At 34.1% G+C, this 21,769-nt stretch overlaps 5 protein-coding genes across 7 annotated transcripts in view; 4 read left to right on the top strand and 1 right to left on the bottom strand.

Annotated features, from left to right (window-relative positions):
* Window positions 1–21,769, bottom strand: part of LOC132205138 (proton channel OtopLc-like) — a 41,654-nt gene that overhangs the window by 14,081 nt on the left and 5,804 nt on the right. Inside the window, exon 2 of the mRNA XM_059634023.1 lies at window positions 8,623–8,689. The gene's annotated coding sequence lies outside the window, so the exon portion shown is untranslated. The remainder of the gene's footprint in view (window positions 1–8,622; window positions 8,690–21,769) is intronic.
* LOC132204852 (telomere zinc finger-associated protein-like) lies at window positions 288–2,510 on the top strand. The gene is made up of 5 exons (XM_059633689.1): window positions 288–475; window positions 576–876; window positions 962–1,174; window positions 1,491–1,836; window positions 1,901–2,510. Exons 2-5 carry the CDS (start codon window positions 585–587, stop codon window positions 2,439–2,441), a joined length of 1,392 nt encoding a protein of 463 aa, XP_059489672.1. The 5' UTR covers window positions 288–475; window positions 576–584; the 3' UTR covers window positions 2,442–2,510.
* On the top strand, window positions 3,043–7,321 carry LOC132205134 (uncharacterized). Of its 2 annotated transcripts, none has more exons than XM_059634016.1 (2): window positions 3,043–3,204; window positions 3,664–7,321. In XM_059634016.1, the coding sequence occupies exon 2, from the start codon at window positions 3,678–3,680 to the stop codon at window positions 6,276–6,278; it is 2,601 nt and encodes an 866-aa protein (XP_059489999.1). In that variant the 5' UTR covers window positions 3,043–3,204; window positions 3,664–3,677; the 3' UTR covers window positions 6,279–7,321. The 2 variants fall into 2 exon arrangements, with proteins under 2 accessions (XP_059489999.1, XP_059490001.1); XM_059634018.1 differs by having other exon boundaries at window positions 3,083–3,208.
* On the top strand, window positions 7,467–13,616 carry LOC132205136 (uncharacterized). Its single transcript, XM_059634020.1, has 9 exons — window positions 7,467–9,255; window positions 10,320–10,472; window positions 11,254–11,840; window positions 12,012–12,125; window positions 12,176–12,306; window positions 12,363–12,564; window positions 12,619–12,998; window positions 13,058–13,205; window positions 13,260–13,616. The coding sequence occupies exons 2-9, from the start codon at window positions 10,328–10,330 to the stop codon at window positions 13,614–13,616; spliced, it is 2,064 nt and encodes a 687-aa protein (XP_059490003.1). The 5' UTR covers window positions 7,467–9,255; window positions 10,320–10,327.
* On the top strand, window positions 13,544–20,460 carry LOC132205137 (uncharacterized). Of its 2 annotated transcripts, XM_059634022.1 has the most exons (11): window positions 13,544–13,682; window positions 15,168–15,211; window positions 15,679–15,828; window positions 17,844–18,177; window positions 18,240–18,372; window positions 18,465–18,587; window positions 18,647–18,786; window positions 18,848–19,049; window positions 19,105–19,484; window positions 19,542–19,695; window positions 19,772–20,460. In XM_059634022.1, the coding sequence occupies exons 2-11, from the start codon at window positions 15,172–15,174 to the stop codon at window positions 20,126–20,128; spliced, it is 2,013 nt and encodes a 670-aa protein (XP_059490005.1). In that variant the 5' UTR covers window positions 13,544–13,682; window positions 15,168–15,171; the 3' UTR covers window positions 20,129–20,460. The 2 variants fall into 2 exon arrangements, with proteins under 2 accessions (XP_059490005.1, XP_059490004.1); XM_059634021.1 differs by lacking the exon at window positions 13,544–13,682 and having other exon boundaries at window positions 15,035–15,211.

The following is a 21,769-nucleotide window of genomic DNA, read 5'->3' as shown; positions in this document are numbered from 1 at the left end:
AATTTAATCTTGTTTTATTTTATAGGCTATTGATGGCGGACACAACAAGCTTATGCAAAAAAAAATAGTCAGTGTCTTTCATTTTTTTTTTTTTTTTTTTTTTTTTTTTTTTTTTTTTTTAATTTAACGTAATAAATCAAATAAGATCCCGAATGATCCTCGATAAAACTTTGCGTGCCTTTGCAGTTGCCCGCGCTCTACCATAGTCCACGCGTTGTTCACAACCCTGACGTTAGATAGCAGCACATGTATGAACTGGAGTTGGAGTTGAATAAAAAATAAAATAATATAACCAGCCGGTCTCTTGTGGTTATAAAGTTAATTTTATTTTGTTTGACGATGACAGACTTTCCTTGTATTTACTGCGGTTGTCCTATCGCACCACGTAATTAATGTGATATTTCCCAAGAAAGTAGACATGTTTTACATCAGCCGAATAACTCTGTTATTCATGAATTGACACAAAGAAAAGAAGGTTTGATAAAAAAATTTATACATACATATATAGTCAACAAACAAAACATAATTATCCAATATTATTTGATATTATAATGAAACTTTGTAATTTATTCAAGGCGGAAACCATGGCTGTTCGGATAGGCGCGGAGGGAAATCCAATTCCTCCTAAAACCGAGTATGAAGAGCCTGAATTGGACGAGCAGCAAATGAGGCTCCTAAATGGCAATCTTTGGTGCTCTGAAGGAACCTACAGCACTCGAGATTTAAGTCAGCAAGAAATCAACCCGAGCTTTTATCTACAAATGGTTCCAGAATCTAAATTCCTGCCCGATAACAAGTCAGCCATAGTCCGACAAAAAACTATTTGGCTCCCTTTGCAGCCAGAAAATGGATCGTCTCCTTTGAAATGTGATAAAGGTGTGTTATAAAGAAAGATATTTTATATATTAATGAGCGCTATTAAATTACCATAATATGTTATACTAAAACTGTAAAATTTTAGTGCCTAAAAAATATCAAAAGTTAAAGCCGTCAAGCTATGAACAAAGAGGAGCCCCTTCGAATCATCACAAGGATGTAATTATCTGGTGCGATCAAGAAAATTGCTTTAAGTTCTTCCAATCTGAAGATGATAGGAATTTGCATAAAAAAGAAGTTCACAAAGGAGGCGATAAAGAAACTGACGTTTATGAGCAGTCGACTCAAGAGGATATAGGTAATTTTAAAATATTATTCTTCTGTATGTACAATGTATAACCACAAATTGAAACAGCAGAACCTGAAATGTTTTCTGAAAGAAGGATAAATTTTGCAAGGATTTCTTTTTTAAACCTCCTTTCCTTAGCAAAATAAGATATTTGTAACTCTGTATAAATTCTCGGATCTGTTTCAGAAGAATTTAAAATTAAATTTATTTATTAATAGAAAAAAATTATTTAGGGATGAATTTTTTTCTAATGTGTTTTTTTTTCAAAATATTAAATATATGCAACAATATTATGTTAAGCCTTACTCAGAAATAATTTTTTCAGGTCATACCAAAGCGCCTACTATTCTTCCATGCCAAACCCTACCGTTGTCCAAACCAAAGGGAATGGCAACTTGCAACTTCTGCAACTCCGTCTTTGCTTCTACCAACCTCATGAACCACATCTTGCGGCAACACAAGGGCGTCGCTTTCAAATGCAACAAATGCACTTTGTTCTTCAAAGCCAAGAAAGACTGTGATCTCCACAAAAAGTTGAAGCACGGGCAACCAAGATGTTTCCGAATCCAGGTGTGCATTTACTGCAAGAGAAGGTACTCCGACAAGAAATGCCTGTCCCACCATGTGATAAGGAAGCACAACAAGGAGGTCATCAAATGCGTCTTCTCAGGGTAAAAAATTTAATTTTAAAAATCCACAATAATTTTTTTACCTGAATCATCTTCATTATTTTAGCTGTGGCGAGATGTTCCTAACGCCAACAGAAAGGGACTCGCATTTTGAGGATGATCACGCTAATGAAGCCCGAAAGAAAAATTTGGCATGTGACACTTGCCCATACAAAACCCACACCAAGAAACTTCTCAAGATTCACTTCATAAGAAGACATTTTCCTCGAATTTTCAAGTGCAAATTTTGCACAAGACGATTTCCTTCACAAAAGCTTGTTCAGTTTCACAAGAGGCAAACACATTCATCTAGTCATCAAAGATATTGCCCACATTGCCAAAAATCTATGTCTGTCACCTACATCAACACCCATGCTGCTGAAGTTAACTGTGGTGTATGCAGCAATACTTTTGGATGCCTTCGTCTGCTGAAAAATCACGAGTCTGAGTGCCGGAAATTGAAAAGCATGGGCTGCCTTAAATGCAAAATCTCATTTGAGAACCGTTTTGAGCTTCGAAAGCACTGGTTTGAGTGTGATTTTAAAATTGAAAAACTTTCAACCAAAATTCATGTTAAACCACTCAATTCTCTAATATGTAAACCTTGAACAAATCTATGTATCATAAAATTTAATGCAATAATTGTTAATAAATCATTGATTTTATTTATCTTGAAATTTTGAGAATTTCATTATTTAATACATTTAATTTAATTCACTCTTGTCAACTATATTGATTTGATTAATGCTCAATATATAATTCATTGGTTAAAAATAATTTTATATATTAAGCAGTGTAAATTAAATTTTATCAATGGACCTTTAAAAAATTATTAATTTAATGATTGAGCATAACAATATTAATTCATTATGATGAGGAAAATTTGAATTTATTTCACTTTTTCCTTGTTTCTACGTCACGACTAACAAAGTAAGGGGTAATGACTGGCACGAATGGAACTTACCACAATAATGTGTATGTGCATGTATTTATTATATGGCATTGAAGAAGGATGGGGAAGAGCGTGAATTGACACACTTTACAACATTCATGCAGCCTCAATTTGGTACTTCCCGCACCACAAATGTATCCTCACATAATACAAGAAACAAAAGATTTATTAAGAAAGAAATACCACTCCCGCTCCCTGCTTTAACATTATATTACGTAGTTGTGTGACTGATAGTCTCGACTTCTAACCCGGTCTGACATTGGCGGGGGCAAGTTCATATAAAACGGACGCTAAAATACATGAACCATCAGTGTCGTCGAGATAAATGTTTTCTTCACAGGAGTAAACCATTCATCATACACGTGTGTTATAATTGATAGCTGCTTTTTTCAACGTAGGCCAATTTATCAGATTAACAAGTAGGTAATTTTATTATATCTTGAACCATCACAATTTAAATATAATTAAACTTGAAATTAAATAAATAGGTTTGAATAAAAATTTGCTCAGATAAAGTTTGAAGTTATTTTTCCATGTAAATTTTCAAATTTTATTTTATGAAATGTTTAATGAAATTTATCCATAAAAAATAAGTAGAATATATATATTTTATTATAAAATAATTTAATAGTTTCAATACAAGAAATTACCCTACAAAAAGGTACAAATTATATAGATTGCAAAATTTAATTTTTTTTCCAATACAAATTTGCAAATTATATTTGACGGTATTTAAAAAAATTAAAAATTTCAAGCAAATGGATATCTAACATAAGTAATACTTATTATTTTAGGTTTAATTTCATTTTATAATTTTATACTATTATAATTTTTTTATTATTAAACTTCTGTACTAATTTATTCCATTGAATTTACAGATAATCTGCAGCTCATGATGCGTAAAGTGGTGCTCATTGGACTTATCTGCGTTCTTGCAGTCGCATGTTGTGAGAAAACAAAAACCGAAGAGGTGGAGGAACTTTTAAACGCAGGGGACCAACTTGACTTGGGAACTTCAAAAGACCTAATTTTGCTCATCGGATCTACCGGAGTGGGCAAAAGTACACTATCCAAATTTTTGACGCACAACCCTAGCCTGCAGTCAACTAAAGTTGGCAGCAGCTATGTTTTTATAGACAACGGCACCATCAGCACAATTACCAGTAAATCTATGACCCTGTTGCCTAACGTCTATCAAGATAAGGACACAGGTCTCATCATCGTTGACTGCCCCGGTTTCAGTGACACCCGCGAGCCAAAATTCGAGATCGCCGCCTCCTATTTTGTAAAACAAGTTCTTGAGTACGCGAAAAAATTAAAAATCATATTAGCGGAGAATCACTTTAGCTTGACGGAAGGCGCTGATCGGTTTGGATTGAAGCGCCTTTTGAAACATGTCTCCGAATTGATTCCCAATATTGAGCGCTTCAGGGGCTCTCTCGCGTTGATCGCCACCAAAGTAATCAACCAAGGCATCCCTGACGAAGAGGAAAAGGCCGACATAATGACTTTCATGAATAATTTTGCGACCGATTTGCGAAACGACCTGGCCAATCAGAAGCAAAATGCCACCTTGTATAAAACTAACGAAGGAATTTTAAGGGCGCTCGAGGTGATTTACGGCGACGGGTCGGGCAGCAATTTAGCCCTTTTTCGAAAACCAAACAAAGCAGGCAGTCCGTGGGAGTCGTCCCTCCTGCAAAAGTGTTACGCTGACATCAGATCTTTGATCTTTGAAACGACGCCCTGGATTGACAACACAAATCAAGTTTATCATTATACGCTGACCACGGACAGCATCGTTTTCATTAAAGATCACCTCGTCCCAAATAACAACAGAAATGTCATGGCAGAAGTTAATAAAATTTTGTCTCTTTTCTTGGCCGGAATAGAGGCAAAAATCAGTTCCTCTGCTATTAGTGTGGATCAAAAAATTCAAACGGTAAACAGTTTAAAATCACAATATTCAAATGTACTCGGCCAACTTGTCACTGTTAAAGACCTGGTGGCGCTCAGTGAAAATCTGTCAAAAGTTTCTTCCATTCAAGGCACGGACCCAAAGGTTTTGGAGCGCCTAGTGTTCAAGGCGCAGTTTTTTAATGACGTTGGCGGAGTCGATATTCGCCAATTTGTGAGTGAAGTAAGAAAAGAGGCGACCAAAACCGATAAGAGGCTCGGCGATATATCTCAATTTTACCAGTTTTTGCAAACGCTGAAATTAAAACTAGAGGAATATTCACCGCAATTCGTCCGCCAGTCTTCATTCCGACACATCACAAAAGCAGATTTTAAAGATTTCATTTTCGACGCCTCCAAATTCAACATTGAGTTCGGAAATAAAAACCAAATTTTATCTATTCCACTGACAGACTACATGATCGCCGATTTAAATCAAGTTCTCTCAACCAGTCTAAACTACATAGTGAATTACGTGCATGACCCGCAATCAAAGCACCTGTTGATCGAGGCGAGAAATTTGCTCACCAGCGAAATCAATAACAAAATCGGCGCTTATCAAGGCGTGGAAACAGTCACAATTATCGCCGCCAAAAAGATATTCGTGGACCAAAATTTAGCCCTGATAAATGCTAATTTAAATTTCATCGCGCCTGTTATTGAAGTGATCAATGACAACAAAGAAATAAAACTTTTCGCCTCAGACGCGGGACCTTTCCCAGGGAAGGCTGCCGACTCGAACGCCCTGACCGTCCCTGGCGCCGGAGGACACGCAGGTTACCCTGGATCCAACGCTGGGAATTTCCTCCTCCTGGCAAATGATGTCATTAAACCTGACCTTTTGACCGTAACAAGTGTTGGAGGTCGAGGGGGCCGTGGGCAAAATGGGGGCAACGGCCGTAATGGTGTTGCCAGCGGCTACCCGACGGTCGGCGCCGTGATTTTAAGCAACGCTAATGATGTGGACAACCACATCCGCAACCAAGGTTTTGGCGTTGAGCGTTCAGGGGACTATTTAGTGGTCATTAACCAGAGGGAAAACGTCCTGCCATCCAGTGGTGGTGACGGCGGTGCTGGAGGAGCCGGTGGCCGACCTGGACACATTATGGTCAAGGTCAAAAATCACGCCAGTGGAAATTTGATTAAAACGGCTCAGGTCATCGGGACGCAGGGCGAAGGTGGCGACGGAGGAATCGGCGGCGTTGGAATGTCCCAGTGCGCCAGGAAACATTACGGGTGCACAAACCACGAGCTTAGGGGCCGTTGCGGCCCTTGGTATAGACGGCGCGGCTGCACCACTGGCTGGGAGTATAAGTGTTTCCCCCAAAATTTGGACAATTGCGGAAACTACCCCAATGGCAGCACTGGGAATAAGGGCACAAGTCACGTCGGCACACAGCCCAATCACCCTTTGAAACCGTATGCGTATGGGCAGCTTTGGCACCAACTGAACGAAAGAGTTGGACCGTATCAGTCTTTGGGAAATGAATACAGCGAACTATATCAGTACGCTCAAAATGCAATTGACAGAAGTTAGTCCCGTTAAAAATTTTCACGTTTGAACCTTTTTTATTGTTGTGCGAACTGTGAAAAAATTTGTGTGAGCTCTATTTTTTGACATATTTATACCTGATTTTAATTTTAATTGTTTTACTTTATGCCAGTTAAAATTTTTGACCTCTATGAAAATTAAATGAATCGGCTTTGTGAGAAACAAAAAAGTATGCAAATTATTTTTCCAATCGAGAGCCCCCTGTAGAATAACTTACTTTAATTTCATACCTTTAGCAGAAAGCAATATACAATTTTAATTGATTTTAATCTACATTAAATACATAATAATAAAAATTAAATCTTTTTTCAACTTTTATCATTATTTTAATAAAAAAAACTGTATCATTTAAAAAAATTACCAAGTTAAATTGATTGATTTATTGATAAAAGCTCAATAGAAGGTAGAAACAGCAAGAGAGTAAGGACAGTTTATTAGCGATAATTAAATCACTGAAAACAAGAAATCTTCATTATTTTATCTGTTCATGCAGCGACAGCTGCAGCCAGAACGCTGCACACGCCAGATGATTCTGAAGCTCTCTCGCTCCAATAATATATGTGAGCCTTTCCGCTGCCGTTTTTAATAATTATAATTATGGTATACAACAAATGAAAACACTCCCATCTGCAGATTTCCATTAAATATTTAACAGTTGCAGACTTTGGGGTAAACGAAAATCCACCCTCCGCTTGTTTCAACCTGGCTTATTAAAACGCATATTGAATGTTAAAACAAAAATATACCTTCGAGTTTGTTTGAATAGCTGTAATTTCCGATATTTCAATTCTTTAAATTTTGTATTAAGAGCAAATGATTATATGTTATTTAATTGCCATTTAATCTTTTATCATTCTTTTATTGCTTTTTTTTAATCATCGGTATCTAGTGAGGACTACTCTAGTCCTGCTGAAATTCCTGTAATATTTTAACTAACAGTTTTTGATCTGTTGTAAGAATCCCTCAACTGTTCTGAAATTAAAAAAAAAAATCTGAATAAAAATCTACCATCCGTAGAAATGTCGAAATCTTTCTCATTATTTAGCATAAATGAGCTAAATTACGTTTTCTAAATGAATTTTAATTTACAAGAAAAAAGAAGCTCATAAAATTAATTTAATTTTTTCTACACTTTCACTTGCATTATTCTATCCAGGGAATCATTGTATTTTTTTTACCTAATTGTAATTATATAAGAGCAAGTCCTTCTAGAGTGTCAATTTTGTATGCTTCTAAAAGTTTTGAACAAAATTTTTTCTTGTGGAGCCAAGACGAGTGTCAACTTCATATAGATCTGAGGCATAAGGATTAGGTCGATTAGGTTATAAAATTTGATGTGAGCAGCAGATCACTGTCAGAAAATTGTAAGCCGCGGGGGAAAAAATATCATGTGAATATCAAGAGCGTGTAGGTGAGATAAAGTTTAAATCGTTGGCAACGCAGGCCCCATATATTTATATATCAGCTCAGTCAGGAGAAGGAGTTTTTGAGAAAAAATTTTACTGCCAAAACCGTGTCACCCCTGCGCGCATCATTTTTGCGAAGGAGAAGGGAAATAAAATTTGCATGGGAATCACTTGGAGGGAGAAAATGCGTGCGTGCGTGGCCCATGACATGCAACAATGGCTTTGTGTTTTCTGATTCTGACAGAGAGTTGAAAGTTGAATTATTTCCTTTTTTCTTTTCAATTTTATATTTCCATCAATTTAAGTTTAATCCGTAGCAGAAAACAATGCGTAAAAAAAACTCGTTTTGAACTGATAAATGAGCAAAAAAGATCTGTTGAACGATGGAAAAATTAACTTTCAGAACGCTTAAATGTTTGGAAAATTAAATTTGTAGGATTTAATTTTCTTTCATAAATTATAAATTTTTTTATTTTTTATTAAATTACGCCGTTGATTTAGAATTTTACAAGTTGCAAGCGCAATAAACGACAATTAAAACCCACGGAATTCAGTGTTGAAAAATATGTTCATTGAAAAGAAATGAAAAATATAGTTTGAAGCAGGTTTGAAGCAATTAATGTTAATTTAATTAAAATTGTGTTTTGCTTACAACATGAAATTATTAATTCATTCATTCTTTGGTAAATAGTCTATGGATTTTAAATAATTTTTACGTTATTTTAATTAATGAAGTCTGCAGTCGATTCTGAATTTCAATTTAAAAACACCTTAAACTGTCTGTAAAAACATCTTAAAATAAATAAGTTTGTATTTGTCTAAGTCTTTGTCATTTAGCTGATTTTAACTTTTCTTGCCCGAATTAACCGAATTTATTTCAAATTATATTTTATAAAAAATTATTTCGCAATATTTGTACTCACAATACTGATGCAAGAGAAGCAGTCAAGAAAAAAATGAAGTCCAGAAAGTCCTCATTCCTCATTCGTCCTGAAATTACAAGTACAATTAAACGACGATAATTATAATCAAGCATGATTACATTTCAAGAGTGTAAAATTCAGATGAGTTCGCCTCACTCTCCATTTATTGAAATGGGAGAAGTCTTGGTGGAGAAAGAGAGAAGAATTCAACATGATTCAACAGGCGAGAAGGCAAAAGTAGGCACTTTTTCCAGCACCCTCCAGTTTAAACCACGTGGTCTCATCCACGGCAGACCTTCTTTGTCGCCGGCCTGCCTGCCTGCTGCATTCTCCTTCCTTCCATCACATCAGTCTGTTTCTGTTTTCAGTGTTATTGTGACGTGTGTTGTGTTGGAGAAAAGCGCAGCCGAGTGAGTGAAAACATTTCGGCTGCCTTGTGAAAAAAGGACTAAATAGAGAAACGGCAAAGGCACTCCAATTTGGGCTTTTGCAAATAAGGACGACAGAAATCTCACAGTTTATCAAGAGAGCTAATTTCAGTCTCCCATCGAAGTTTTGATTTTGAAAATAAGCTTCAGATTTCGTTTGAAATACACGTGGTTTTGAGGTGTTTCCATCGTGCATCGCCCTCTGGTAATTATATTTTTAATTTTGCCAATTGGTCAATAACACAAATCAAGCGCGATTTTTGACTCTTGACTCACGAAAGAAATAATTATATAAAAAAATTTAATAATTCACACTCTTATATTATGTATTATTTTCAAGTCTTTTAATCCCTCTTTGGATCGTCTTTTCAAACTTTTTGTTATGAAATTAAAACTTGAATACATACACACTATTTGCCGCGATCACTTCGTAAATATGATGTTATTTCCAACTCGTGTTATCGCGAGCAGTTTCATTCAACTCAATTAAAACAAGGACGACCCAAATCTAACGTCTTAAAATAATTCGCCTTCACCCCTCGAGCCATCAAGTCCAGTGAGTGACACAGTAGTCTTATTAAGCAGCGTAATTAAATTATGTAATTTTGTATTGATCATTGTTGTTATTCAGTTGGGTTATTTTTTTTTATTAATTTGAAAATTGCGATATCTCAGTTATTTTGGGTTTTTTTCTTTAGTGACATAAAAAAATTGATACTCTTTTCAAAAAAATTTTAAGAATTAAGGACACTCATTTAAAGGGAACATAAGCAGCAACATTAAGGAAGAAGCAAAGGCAAACGAGTTTGTGCAACACTGCTCTTTAACAAAGTAAAAAGTACAACAAACCGGTTACATTTTGTAATACATTTTAACTTGAGGAAGGCAATGGTAGGGCAATGGCAGCCAAAGATGCAATTATTTGTTTTTATTTCAAAGTTGAAGTATAGGCACAAGAGAAATTTTAATTTTTTTTAACCTTGTTTCCCTTTCTCCTTTTCTCTGGCTGTATAATGAACGGAAAGATTTGTGGTGTGAACTTGCTTGTGGTTGCGGATTAAAATTATTAATATTTTTTGTATGGTTATTGATGATAAATATTGCTTGCGTTTACATTGAAATAATTACTCTCTGTTATTATGTCACACAGCTTATTTTGTCATTTGTTTCAAAAATTAAATTTTTGTCATTTGTTATTTCCTTAAAAATATACAAAATGCAATTTTAATGCTGAAGGGTTTTTTTCTTATATCTTTTGTATGATTTCAGATATTGAGATGGGTGATGCTGCAATCAGTGTCAAGGACCAAGACAACGCCTACGAAAGGCCCTTGCTAAATCTGAAACTGCAGGTCAAGACCGAACCTGGAGATTTTCAGCCCTCGCCAGTGCTCATAAAAACTCCTCCTCCGTGGGCAAAGAGTAAGTCGAGTAATTATTATTCTCTCAGTCCGCCAGTTTCTTTGTAACATAATTGAGCTGCAGTAGGATTTCAAGGCTACACTTTTCTTGAAACCTTACTGGTTGGGTCATAATATTGTGAATGAAAAAGAGACAAAGATGCGCCCTCTTTCATTTTTATTAAATTGGCTTGAAGCGTCAAATGAAAATAAATATTGTGTTTGCTTTTACTGCATGTGTTTCAACTTATGGGGATGAATGGGTGTCAATTGTTAGACTACAAAGTGTTTGGTCATGCTTGGCGTAGCTTAATTCATTTGGATCAGAGGTCCAATTTTTTTATGAAAAATATGCATTTCAGAATTTTTTCCGAGAAGAAAGTAAACAGAACTTTTTTTATAAAGACCCAACCTAACGGGACTCTTTGGTTGCACAATTGTTTTTTTTTCTTGTACTGGGATGGCACAGGAACCAGGACAATTTTTTTGCTTACAAATTTAGCGCACTTTTGTATTAAAATATTTTTTTATATAAGATATTGTTGAGAAAATGGTTAAAAACAGTGGATTAGAATTATAAACATTGGAATTTTTTTTATTTAATAAAAAATTTATGTAAAGGAATATTTATATATTCTAAAAGAAAAATTGTAGCAAAAATTAGTTTCTAATGTTTAATTTGTCTTTAACTTGAAATAATAAAGAGGCTGCGTGTTTTAAAAGCACACAAAAAACTTGTTTTGCGCCGTCTTTTTTATGATGAAACGAAAAAATTTATTATTTAATAAAATTTCATGTTGCAGAGTTCACCAGTACCATTTTGGCTCCTATAAGCAATGAAAAGTGGAAGGCTGTGCAGCCGACCATGAAGGGGGTGGACGAGTTTATACCTCTGCAAATGAACGAGGAGGAAAAGGTCACTGCTGCTGTTGAGCTCACCGTCATGAAGATGCTGACCGAGATCAGAGACAGGGTGGAGAAAGAACAGTTAATTAACACCGTAAATTCAACGTCAGACGTAGATATGGGCACAGAGTGTGAGGACGAACACGAAGACCACTTGTCAAGCGGGAATGAGACGGAACAGGAAGCTTCTGGTGCAATTCAAGAGGTGCAGGAAAATAATAATCAAGAATACATCACCCTTGAGGATGAAGAGGCTGGCATTGAAGAGTTTAAATCAACGTCCCTCCAAGTCAAAATAAAGTTGGAGAAAAATTCCACCAGCACAAAGACTTCCGATGGTCCCAAGAAGAAAGAAAGTGTTTCTCAGTGTGATCTGCGAAAGAAATTAATTGACCTGCGAAATGAAAACTCAACTGACCAGAAGCGCAGACGAAGTTCATCACTAGAGAGTTCCGAGCATATTAGCCACTTGCCTACAAAACCAGTGAGCTCTCATTAAAATATTAGTGTCCGTTCTTAATTTGAGAATAAGCTAAAAATTCAATTAATAAAACTTAAGGAATATAATGTATATATTTTAAATTTTTTTATTGTGTATTCTAAATTGAGGTACATTTTATTTAATAATAAACTTTGTTTTCTCTTTGCTTAACAGAAAGTTCAAAAACTACGGAAAGATCAAGTTAATATTTTGCCTATTGCTGATGATCTCAATAAAATGCGTAAAGACAGAATAGGTACTGATTGTGAAATCAAAGTGCAGGATGAGGTAAGGAACTATTTTAAACAAAAATAAAAAATAAGTTAATTTATGTTTAGACATTTTACTGCCACTCAATTATCTTGAAAAGATGTGAGGGTAGCTTCTTCCGAGACATTCTGAATGAAGAAGTTGGATACATTTTGCAAATCGAAGATATTAGTAAGGAGACCTTTGAGATCATCTTGCAGTAATTACAACTAAATGCAACTATTTTTATATTTATTAATGCTAAGTATTATTCAGGTATTTGTACACAAGCAAAGTGGATTTGATGTCTCTTGACGAAGCAGAACAAGTGCTTGCAGCTTCTGTGATGTTGGATCTGAAAGAGCTCATTGAACACTGCACACGGTTTTGTACTCAACAGTTGGGAGAAACAGAATCTTCATTTTGGAAAAAGTTAGATGAACTGCTTAAAGATCAGCCACGTCCTTATCAGATTTGTGTAAGTGTTAATTAATTTTTAATAATAATCAAACAAATTTGCATTTTATTGCAGCTCTTTGGAGTTGGGTCTTTTAACAATCTGCTGACAAAAAAAGAATTCCTTTCGATCAGCTACAACACACTGCACTTTGTTGTGGAACAAAGTTACCTCTCACGTTGCACTGAGAAAACACTGATCTTGTATGTGGAAGAATGGGCCACTTATCACCTCAGAAACGCAAACATCGAAGTCAACTTTGAAAACTTGAGGTCCATTATCGGCCCTGTTTTCTACAAACTGCGTTTCCTTAGTCTCGGCAAGGAAGATCTTTTGGAGCTTTTCAAGCAATCACAAATCATTTCCGAGAAGGAGAAACTTGCCATTCTTGAGAGTTACGTCTCTCAAATCGACGAGCCCCCAAATGAAAACATTTGTCCCATTAAAGCAGTCAGGTATTTTTGCTGGAAATCTTTATAAATTAAAATATTTAAAATTTATTATTTCGTTTCAGAGACTGTACAAGGGCATCTATCCTCCACATTCCAAAATACTCGCACAGCACCAAATACATCTATGTTAACTCATCAAGCACAAAGTGCTCATTTGTGTTTGCTCCCAATGTTGACATGCTGCTGCTCGGTTTTCAATGTTACTCCAGGGTAAGAATTTTTAATTAATGTTAAAATCCAAAATTTTGAATGATGTTATTGCAGATTTCAAAGCAAAACGCCAGAAAGAAAAAGGTGTACAATGAGATGATGACAGCGCAAGTGCTTCGATTGGATGGCAGCAATATCGAAATTCTGAGAGAAGTGACAACTTCGGACACATTTGAGTACGATTCATACTTGTCTGTGAAATTACCTACTCCTGTAACATTGAAGAAAAGCAAAACCCACAACTATGCCATCAAAATAATCCTACAGGGTTCTGGCACTTATAAACTAGTGGAAAACAACTACCATGAGTTGAAACCTTTCATTGATCACTACATCGAGCCCCTAAGGAGTGAGTGGTGCTGGGGGAATGATGGAATTTTTACCTCATTGAGGTACAAAGTTCTGAAATAATTAAGTCAGCTTTTGACTCTAGTTATTAAACGCCTACGGATCTTCAATTATGGATGGCTAATATTGGTAAGTATTAATTTATTAGGCTAATTATAAAAATTGAGAAAAATAATTATGCACTATATATACAAAAGTTTGTCGAATATTCTAGTGCTATTTTTTTTATCTGCCTTGACCACGGCAAAGGTTCTCTAATGCGTAAGATAATATCATGCAGCATCATTCATCAAACATGTTACAATTTTTCTAGAAATGCTGTTGCAGTTACTATTCATATTAATATTAGCTTGAGAAAATTCAATCAAAAGCTGTAACTAGCGATGTTAGCTAGAGCTAAATTTAATATAAATATGCTTTAGTTTTAGGGTATGAGAATGATCTTGTTGTCAGTCAACATTAATATGTCATTTAGTCAATCTTGAATTTACATTTACTAAATTATAGTATCATTTTACTTCTACTCCTTTGCATATAATATCATTAAAATAATGAGAAAAGTTAAAATAAATTTATAAAGCCAAATTTATGCGTTATTACGATATTTTTTAATTATTATTATGGTTTTTCGCAAAGAGAAGAACTGTTGTGTCATTTTTTCCCAACCTGCAAGCAAGCTCTATACCTATATGCTTATAGAGAGAGCCCAATAATATTGATTGAATTGATGTTTAGATTGGCGTCCATCTATTCTTAATTATGCCTGCATGCTAGTTATTAATTCATTATAACAAATGTTTTCCTTAGCTTATTAAACTGTGTGAATGTAATCAAATTAAATCAATAAAAAATGTTTAATAATATAAAATAAAATTATTTTTTTATGGTAGTATAAGCTCTTATATAAATTATAAGGAGATGTGCAGATTGAGCACCTGTGGCCCCTGGAAAACAAGTGTTACATTAATTGCAAGATTGACCAAGTATTAGTTGATCAGGGGGCTGTAACTTGAAACCTCTCATTTTCGTGATTTTACCGCCTTGACTAGATTGAATAAACTTTTTTAAATGGGAAAACCCCTTAAATTCTAAATTATTATAAAAATCACAAAATACAGTAAATTTGACTGCGCGTCTCACAATCATCGGCATGTTACAATTTTTGCACTTAAAAGTCTGTTAAATGTTAAAAGATAGCCTATATAGTATCACTTGAGAAGAAGGACACCCTGTTTTGAGCATAAAAAATCTAACTTGGGTGTTACGGTTAAATCTAAAAAGTATGCTTTGATTTTTTCCCCCGAGTCCCTGCTCTTTAGAATTTACCCACGCAAGGCGGTTTGCCACTTGACAGAAACGAGCCATGACAAAATTATGTATTCGTCAATAGACACCCCGCCACAGCGCATGTTAGAGACGCAGGAGTGCACGCAAACGCACTTCTTGCTTCGGCAGAATTAAACCAAACAGTGCACTTTGAACTTTTCCACGCCAGTGTGTTGCAGAGACGAAAGAGCAGTTTATAGTTATAGTTTAATTTTGAGCATTATATTTTACTCGAAAGGATTATTGAAATAATTGTGCTCCAGGAATTCAATCTAATTTTCATTGTAGGGTGATGGAAAAAGAGGGACATGAATTTTATTTGAAGAAACCAAGTAAGTCATTTTTAATTTTTTTGCAAACATAAAATATTTATAAAAACTGTTTTGAAATCTAAATGTCTAAAAGGTGCAAAATAAATTGTTTAAGCTGTAAATTCTGTAGCTTACTTAATCTTTTGTGCAATTTTTTATTATCTTTATTGCGTACGGTTAATCCAATAATCTAAAAAATTAAATCATAATTTAATTAATTTACACATTAGGATTAGCGCGCTTTATTTTGCCCCTCTCAAAAATTTAAGTTATAATCGCGCGACTTTTATTGAATTATTATTATTTTACTGTGAAATCCAGTTAGCTTGTGAGATTCATATAGTGATTATAGATCCATATTTTTTAATCTTCTTAGCCTTTTAATTTAAATTGGTGTTAAGTTATTTAATCAAGGCTTGAAATTTGAAGTATTGTGTGCCTACGCTGATAAATTTATTTAGCATTAATATTTTTGTTTATCATTGCAGAAATAGAGTTTGATACAAATGCTGAGCAAGGTGCGAGCAGTGCAAACTGCGGGACTAAGCTTGCGCTTTGTGAAATCAAAACGGAGCCTTTAGACGAATATTGGCCAACGCCTGTTTTCACTATCGATGCTTGGAACCAGTTGGAAAAAGGTAAGGAAATATAAAAAATATTTGCAAAAATTATTTAAAAAAATTGCATGATAATCTTTCGTTGACTTGTTTGCGGAGAAAAATAAATGAAATTTAGCTGTATATTTGTTCACTTGAAACAGTGTTGATAGCTAGGGTTTAACTTAAACTAATTATATAATGTGGTTTTTATGGGGTTTTATTAACAACAATGCATATTGATCTTGCCTTATACCAGAAAAAGATTATGAGCTTTTAAAATTTTCAAATTTGGTAGAAAAGATCCCTAAATTTAGTGGAAAATGTAAATCGTTCAAAACTTAAAAAAAGCCATATGCACTGAATCGAAGCAAGGAAAGTGTTGGCATTATTATTTGCCCAATTGTTTATCAAGCTTCGCTCTGCATCTGCTATGCAAGCTGGCATCACGCGCATATCCTCCCTTTTTGAAGGTAAAGGCCGTAAAAGCAATAAATAAGCACACTATATAATGCAGTATGCAATACCTCCCAGTAAAATACCGTATATGTTTGTGTCCATTAAAAAAGGGGGCTATAATTAAATGAGAATAAATTAATTGAGATAATATCATTCCATTGTATTAAAAAGATAAAAGATTTTTGCAGGTTAATTCCTGCTGATTCCTGCGGTAAAAATTCACTGGCTAAATTCAAAAGATTGGTCACGCCACAAAGTAGATTATTTGTGACATATATGGCTCAATTTATGGGACGCTAGATTGAGACATTGCACTTTGTTATAATGCTGATAATCCAAATAAAGATCGCGTGTTTAAATAAAATTATAATATAATTTAATTTTTCTAATAATGATTGCATGAATTTTACAAACAGTTAAAATTTTATCACAAATGACAAATAAACTAATAATTAAAAAATAAATTAATAATTATTTGGAAGTAAAATTTAAAATTTTCCTTCAATTCAAACACGTTGTCAAAGTAAATTATAGAAAAAGAAGTCATATGTTCTAAATATAAATATTTCTAATCATGAGTATTTTATATTTCATCCCAATTAAATTGAAACAAAATAATTATTAAATTTATGTACGTATGCTGAGCATTACAGGCATACGTTACTTTTTATCAGACGAACACCCTTAAGAGACCTTGCTTAGAACGCCACCACAGCAAACTATTTTTGAGCTCAGGTGCGCTGGGTGCGCTACCTGTGCAGCGCACGCATACTTCACTGTACTTTCTTTTTCTAGTTTGCTGTGGCACACGTGTTCATTGTTTTGATTTTGAAAAAAGATTTTATTTTGTTACACACTCAACTATTCCAAAATTTATAAGCCTCACATTTCAACAGATGCTATGGGTAAATATAATTTATCGTTTATATTATGAGTTTAATTCATAATTCCAACAAAATACCTAATTATATTTGCTATGTTTGACCCCTTTTTGAAATAATAATTATTATTATTATTTCATTATTATTATCATTATTATTATTATTCGTATATTATACGAATGGAACAACCCTTATTTTTAAGAGTTATAAGCTCCTAACAAGAACCTTTAAAATGTGTAAACGTGTAAATTATATTGTCCGTCTATCCTAAATGGTACCGTAAAGCGTTAAGCTCGAGAGTCTTAGGAACTTGTTTTGGTCGATTAAATAGAATGAATTAGACAATGAGGAAATTAACCCAAAAAAAAAAAATAACTTTTACAATTTCAAATTGCTTATAACAATAAATTAATTTGTTAAGAATTTTATATTAACTATATATTTTACACATAATTTTTTTTAATGTGCTGTTATTATTTATAAAATATTATTAATAAATTGATAATATTTAATAAATAATTCATTTTTTAAGTAATTAAGAAAATTATAATCTTTTTTATTAATTACTTTTCATCTTTCTCAAGAAAAGAAAATAAAAGAGTATAGTATTTCAAATTTATAATTAATATTTTCCAGCAGCGCAATATTCGACAGTGCTTGATATAAGGGTAAAAAAGTTAATAAAAACTGATTTGTAATTTTCTCTCTTTGTTGCAGAACATGCTCGATCCATTCAGGCCCCTGTTGTTGGCAGTGAGCTCCAGATATCAACTGTACCAATTATAACCGCTGAAGACAAAGATTTGCCATACAGTAAAAAGGAAGAAAATGTCATTGAAACTGTTGGCGAATCCGTTGGAAATTTGTTAACAGCTGTTAAAAAAAAGGCCGAAAAGGAGCAAACTGATCAGGATAAACACATCAAAGGCGCTAAGACATTAGATGCCAATTTTAACACCAATTCATCAGGCAAAAAGGATGACAACTCTCAAGACACCAATGGTCAGAATAATGGAAGCAATGAAGAAAACGATAAAGACCAAATTAATACGTAAGAAAAGATTTTATATTAAATGTCTTTCTTCAAAATCATTTAAATTACTGTCACAAAAGCGCCAACAAGGAAATTTCCAAAGTGCACCCTGCTGGAACAAATCAGGAGAACCAGCCTGAAATACATGGCAATGTGAACGGACGAAGGCACCAAAGCTCTCCATTAAATCATCTCAGCCCTACTAAGAAACTGGTATATTTATTATTTTTTAGTTTTTGATAAGTTCCAAATAGTTTTAGATTGAGAAGAACTTTTTGCTTTAAATATAAAATAATTTTTTTTAGCGTTTGGAGAAACCTCGGAGACTTTACAGTGACCAATCCGAAATTTCTCCCATTGCGGATGCACTTGTGAAAATGCGCAAAGATAAGATAGGCACAGACTGCGAAATTAAAATCCAAGGCGAAGTAAATTTAATTTACCACCTTACAATCTTAAGTTGTAATATAATATTTTGTACGTCTAGATCTTTCATTGCCACTCCGTTATCTTAAGGAGACACGAAGGAAGTTTTTTTCGAGAAATTTTTGAGAATAGCAGCATGGAAAATGAATGCATTTTCCAAACAGAGGAGATCAGCAAGGCAACGTTCAAAAAAATTTTGCAGTACGAGTGAAATATAACGTAAAACTTAATTTCTATTAAATTTGGTGGTGTCTGAAATTAGATATCTGTACACAAGCAAAGTGGATCTTTCGAGCTATGACGAAGCCTTGCAGATGCTTGCTGCATCGAAAGAGTTAAAATTAGACGAGCTCGTCAAACACTGCACTCGATATTGCACTAGGCAATTACTTGGTGATGAAGCATCAATTTGGCAAGCATTGGAAGACCTCCTACACAATCAGCCTCAACCTTATCAGTTGTGTGTAAGATTTAGTTGGTTGTGTTTGAATTTTTTGTATTAAAAATTACTTATTTCAGCTATGTGGAGTAGCATCGTTCAACAAACTGATTTTCAAAAAAGAATTCCTCTCAATCAGTTACAACACACTTCGCTTCATTGTGGAGCAAAATTTCCTGCCAAACTGCAAGGAAAATATTTTGGTTCATTATGTGGAGGAGTGGGCCAAACACCAACTCGGAAAGGAGAACATCGATGTCAACCATGAAAATTTGCGTGGAGCTCTAGGTCCAATTATTGGCAAATTGCGTTTCCTTTGTTTCCGAGAGGAAGACTTCCTGCAACTTTTCAGGCGGACGCTTTTGATCACTGAGAAAGAAAAGCTCGCTATTCTCGAGAGCTTCCTCTCCGGTTCTAGCAACGCCCCGGCGGAAAACATCAGCAGTGAGAGAAAAACTAGGTATATCTTAATTTGAATAAACTTGTTTAGAAATTTATGAAGGATATTTTATTTCAGAGATGGAAGCCATCCAAATCTATTTCGCATTCCGAAATACCCTATGAGCTCAGACCAACTGTTTGTGGACCCATCTTCACCAAGTGTGAGGTGCTCGTTCGTATTTTCACCCAACGTCGACATACTCTTGCTTAGTTTCCAGTTTTTTGCAAAGGTGCCACATCTACTGTTTTGAACCATTAAAATAAAAGCTAAGGAAAATTTCAAATTTTCAATTTTTATAATTTCAGATTTCAACAGACATAATCTGCAATGGTGGTTTTTACACGGAGCGTATCACCGCACAAGTCCTTCGAATTGATGGATCCAATGCTGAAATTTTAAGAGAGCTGTCAATTTCGGAGCTTGTGGAGTACGACTCGTGTTTGACTGTTAAACTGCCCGCGCCCGTGATTTTGCACAAGAGCAACGTTTTCTGCTACGCCATAAAAATCATTCTTCACAGCGCTGGCACCTACAACACGGAGCAAAACAACTACAACATCTTGCAAACTTTTGACCAGCATAACATAACGCCACTCAAGAGTGACTGGTGTTGGGGAAATGATGGAATTTTCACCGGGTTCAAGTACAAAGTTATAGATTAAATGAGCCATAAATCTGTGGTCATCATAGATCAGCATTTTTCATGTCTAATTGGCACATCTTATTAAAAAACTTTTAAGCATTAAATTTGTCCCAAAACGTAATCGTTCAGTGTCTATATTCGTCTATTCATCATGTATAAAAATACAACAGGAAATTAAAAAATGAGAAATCCTTGTACCATGAGTGTCTACCCATATTAACATATTAAATAAAAAGCATTTATTAAAAACAGCCTATTATGTATGTTAAATTCATTAAGCGCATTTTTTTCAGCCTATTTTATATAATTTTTGTGTATGTAATATTATGAATGCATGTCTTTTAATAAATTGATTTTTAAAAAAACATTTTGACTGTTATCCTTGATTTTTTTACCATTAAGATTTAAAGAAAAAAAATTGTTCTATTGGAAGTGATTGGAAATTTTTTTTAGTAAATAACTTTTTTGTTGATTAAGCTTATTCTGTGAACTTAATTCGATTTAGACTTTTTTCTTACAATAGAAAAAGTGCCACGCGTCAACATGTATTTACATTAATATATTTAACTCCCCAATCATCATTAATTGAGGAAAAATAAGGGTTTGTAAACTCCATCAGCAGCGCAGCGGTTAAACCAACTACACAAACTTTTTTCAGGAACACGCGTTTGTTGAATTTTTATTATTAATTATTATTTTCCACATCCTTGCAATTCGGAATAAGATATATTGATAAAGGAGGACAAATAAAAAATCATTCCATCATCCGAGTTATTCCTCTTGCAGGTTTTCAAAGAAAAATTTATTGAAGACAGAGGCGTTAAAAATTAAGATTGAAGCATATTTGCCCACAATATTTTTAAGTATAAATAAATCCACACTTAAAAAAACTTTTTCTGCAAAAGTTATACAAATTCAGTTCATTTATTGCTGTTGCCAAAAATTAAATGTAAGTGCGTCACAAAATAAAATTTTACGAGTATAATAGAACAATTGGATAGAATATTGACAATGGCTTAGTGTTATCCATTATCTCGGAGCATCAGAATTGCACTCGGTCGTGCGAAAAGCAAGAGGCGGCTGCGTCAATTAAAGCTGCTCAGACGCAAGAAGAGCTATTTGTGATTGTATAATTTTACAACTCCCATGTTACCTTACAACGTTTGTAAATTAATAAAAAAAAGGCGCATCATTAAGCGAAAACCAACAGAGATGTTTTTAATAAATATTGAAGTTAAATTCTTATCTTTTCTAGCAGTAATTTTTTATTGCATTTTCAGGAATATAAAAGCATGCAGGGTGCACTTGCTTGTTCACTGTTAACTAAGTATCACATCTGCACATCAAACCTCCAGCAGCAATGCAGAAATTGTAAGTTTTGCAATATTCAATTAAGTGTTTTTGCTTGTTCTCTATTGCTATATAGTATCGATTTAATTATATGCTAGAATGAGTCAAGTGTATGTTACATTAATTTAGTTGAATTCACTTTAAGTCATCCATCAATCAAGGATTAGATGAAGTCTATTACAAAAGATTCTGATATAATTATTATGACTTTTGATAAAAAAAAAAAAAAAGCATTTTATAAAATATAAATGCCAAAAATATCATCAGAAAAAGTTTGTACGATTTACAAAACGATTTACGAAATATAAAT

This window comes from Neocloeon triangulifer, unplaced genomic scaffold, assembly GCF_031216515.1.
Source record: "Neocloeon triangulifer isolate White Clay Creek 2 clone unplaced genomic scaffold, ASM3121651v1 ptg000002l, whole genome shotgun sequence".
NCBI classification, from domain to species: Eukaryota; Metazoa; Arthropoda; class Insecta; order Ephemeroptera; family Baetidae; genus Neocloeon; species Neocloeon triangulifer.
The sequence above is the reverse complement of the archived record's forward strand: the minus strand, read 5'-3'. Positions and strand labels throughout refer to the sequence as shown.

Bases quoted from the DNA above. Each gene is read 5' to 3' on its own strand.
- LOC132204852 (XM_059633689.1), top strand. From the start codon at position 585: ATGGCTGTTCGGATAGGCGCGGAGGGAAATCCAATTCCTCCTAAAACC. The intron at 877-961 runs GTGTGTTATAAA...GTAAAATTTTAG, and splicing joins TCCTTTGAAATGTGATAAAG to TGCCTAAAAAATATCAAAAG. The intron at 1,837-1,900 runs GTAAAAAATTTA...TCATTATTTTAG, and splicing joins ATCAAATGCGTCTTCTCAGG to CTGTGGCGAGATGTTCCTAA.
- LOC132205134 (XM_059634016.1), top strand. From the start codon at position 3,678: ATGATGCGTAAAGTGGTGCTCATTGGACTTATCTGCGTTCTTGCAGTC.
- LOC132205136 (XM_059634020.1), top strand. From the start codon at position 10,328: ATGGGTGATGCTGCAATCAGTGTCAAGGACCAAGACAACGCCTACGAA. The intron at 10,473-11,253 runs GTAAGTCGAGTA...TTCATGTTGCAG, and splicing joins TCCTCCTCCGTGGGCAAAGA to AGTTCACCAGTACCATTTTG. The intron at 11,841-12,011 runs GTGAGCTCTCAT...TTTGCTTAACAG, and splicing joins GCCACTTGCCTACAAAACCA to AAAGTTCAAAAACTACGGAA.
- LOC132205137 (XM_059634022.1), top strand. From the start codon at position 15,172: ATGGAAAAAGAGGGACATGAATTTTATTTGAAGAAACCAA. The intron at 15,212-15,678 runs GTAAGTCATTTT...TTATCATTGCAG, and splicing joins ATTTTATTTGAAGAAACCAA to AAATAGAGTTTGATACAAAT. The intron at 19,050-19,104 runs GTAAGATTTAGT...TACTTATTTCAG, and splicing joins CTCAACCTTATCAGTTGTGT to CTATGTGGAGTAGCATCGTT.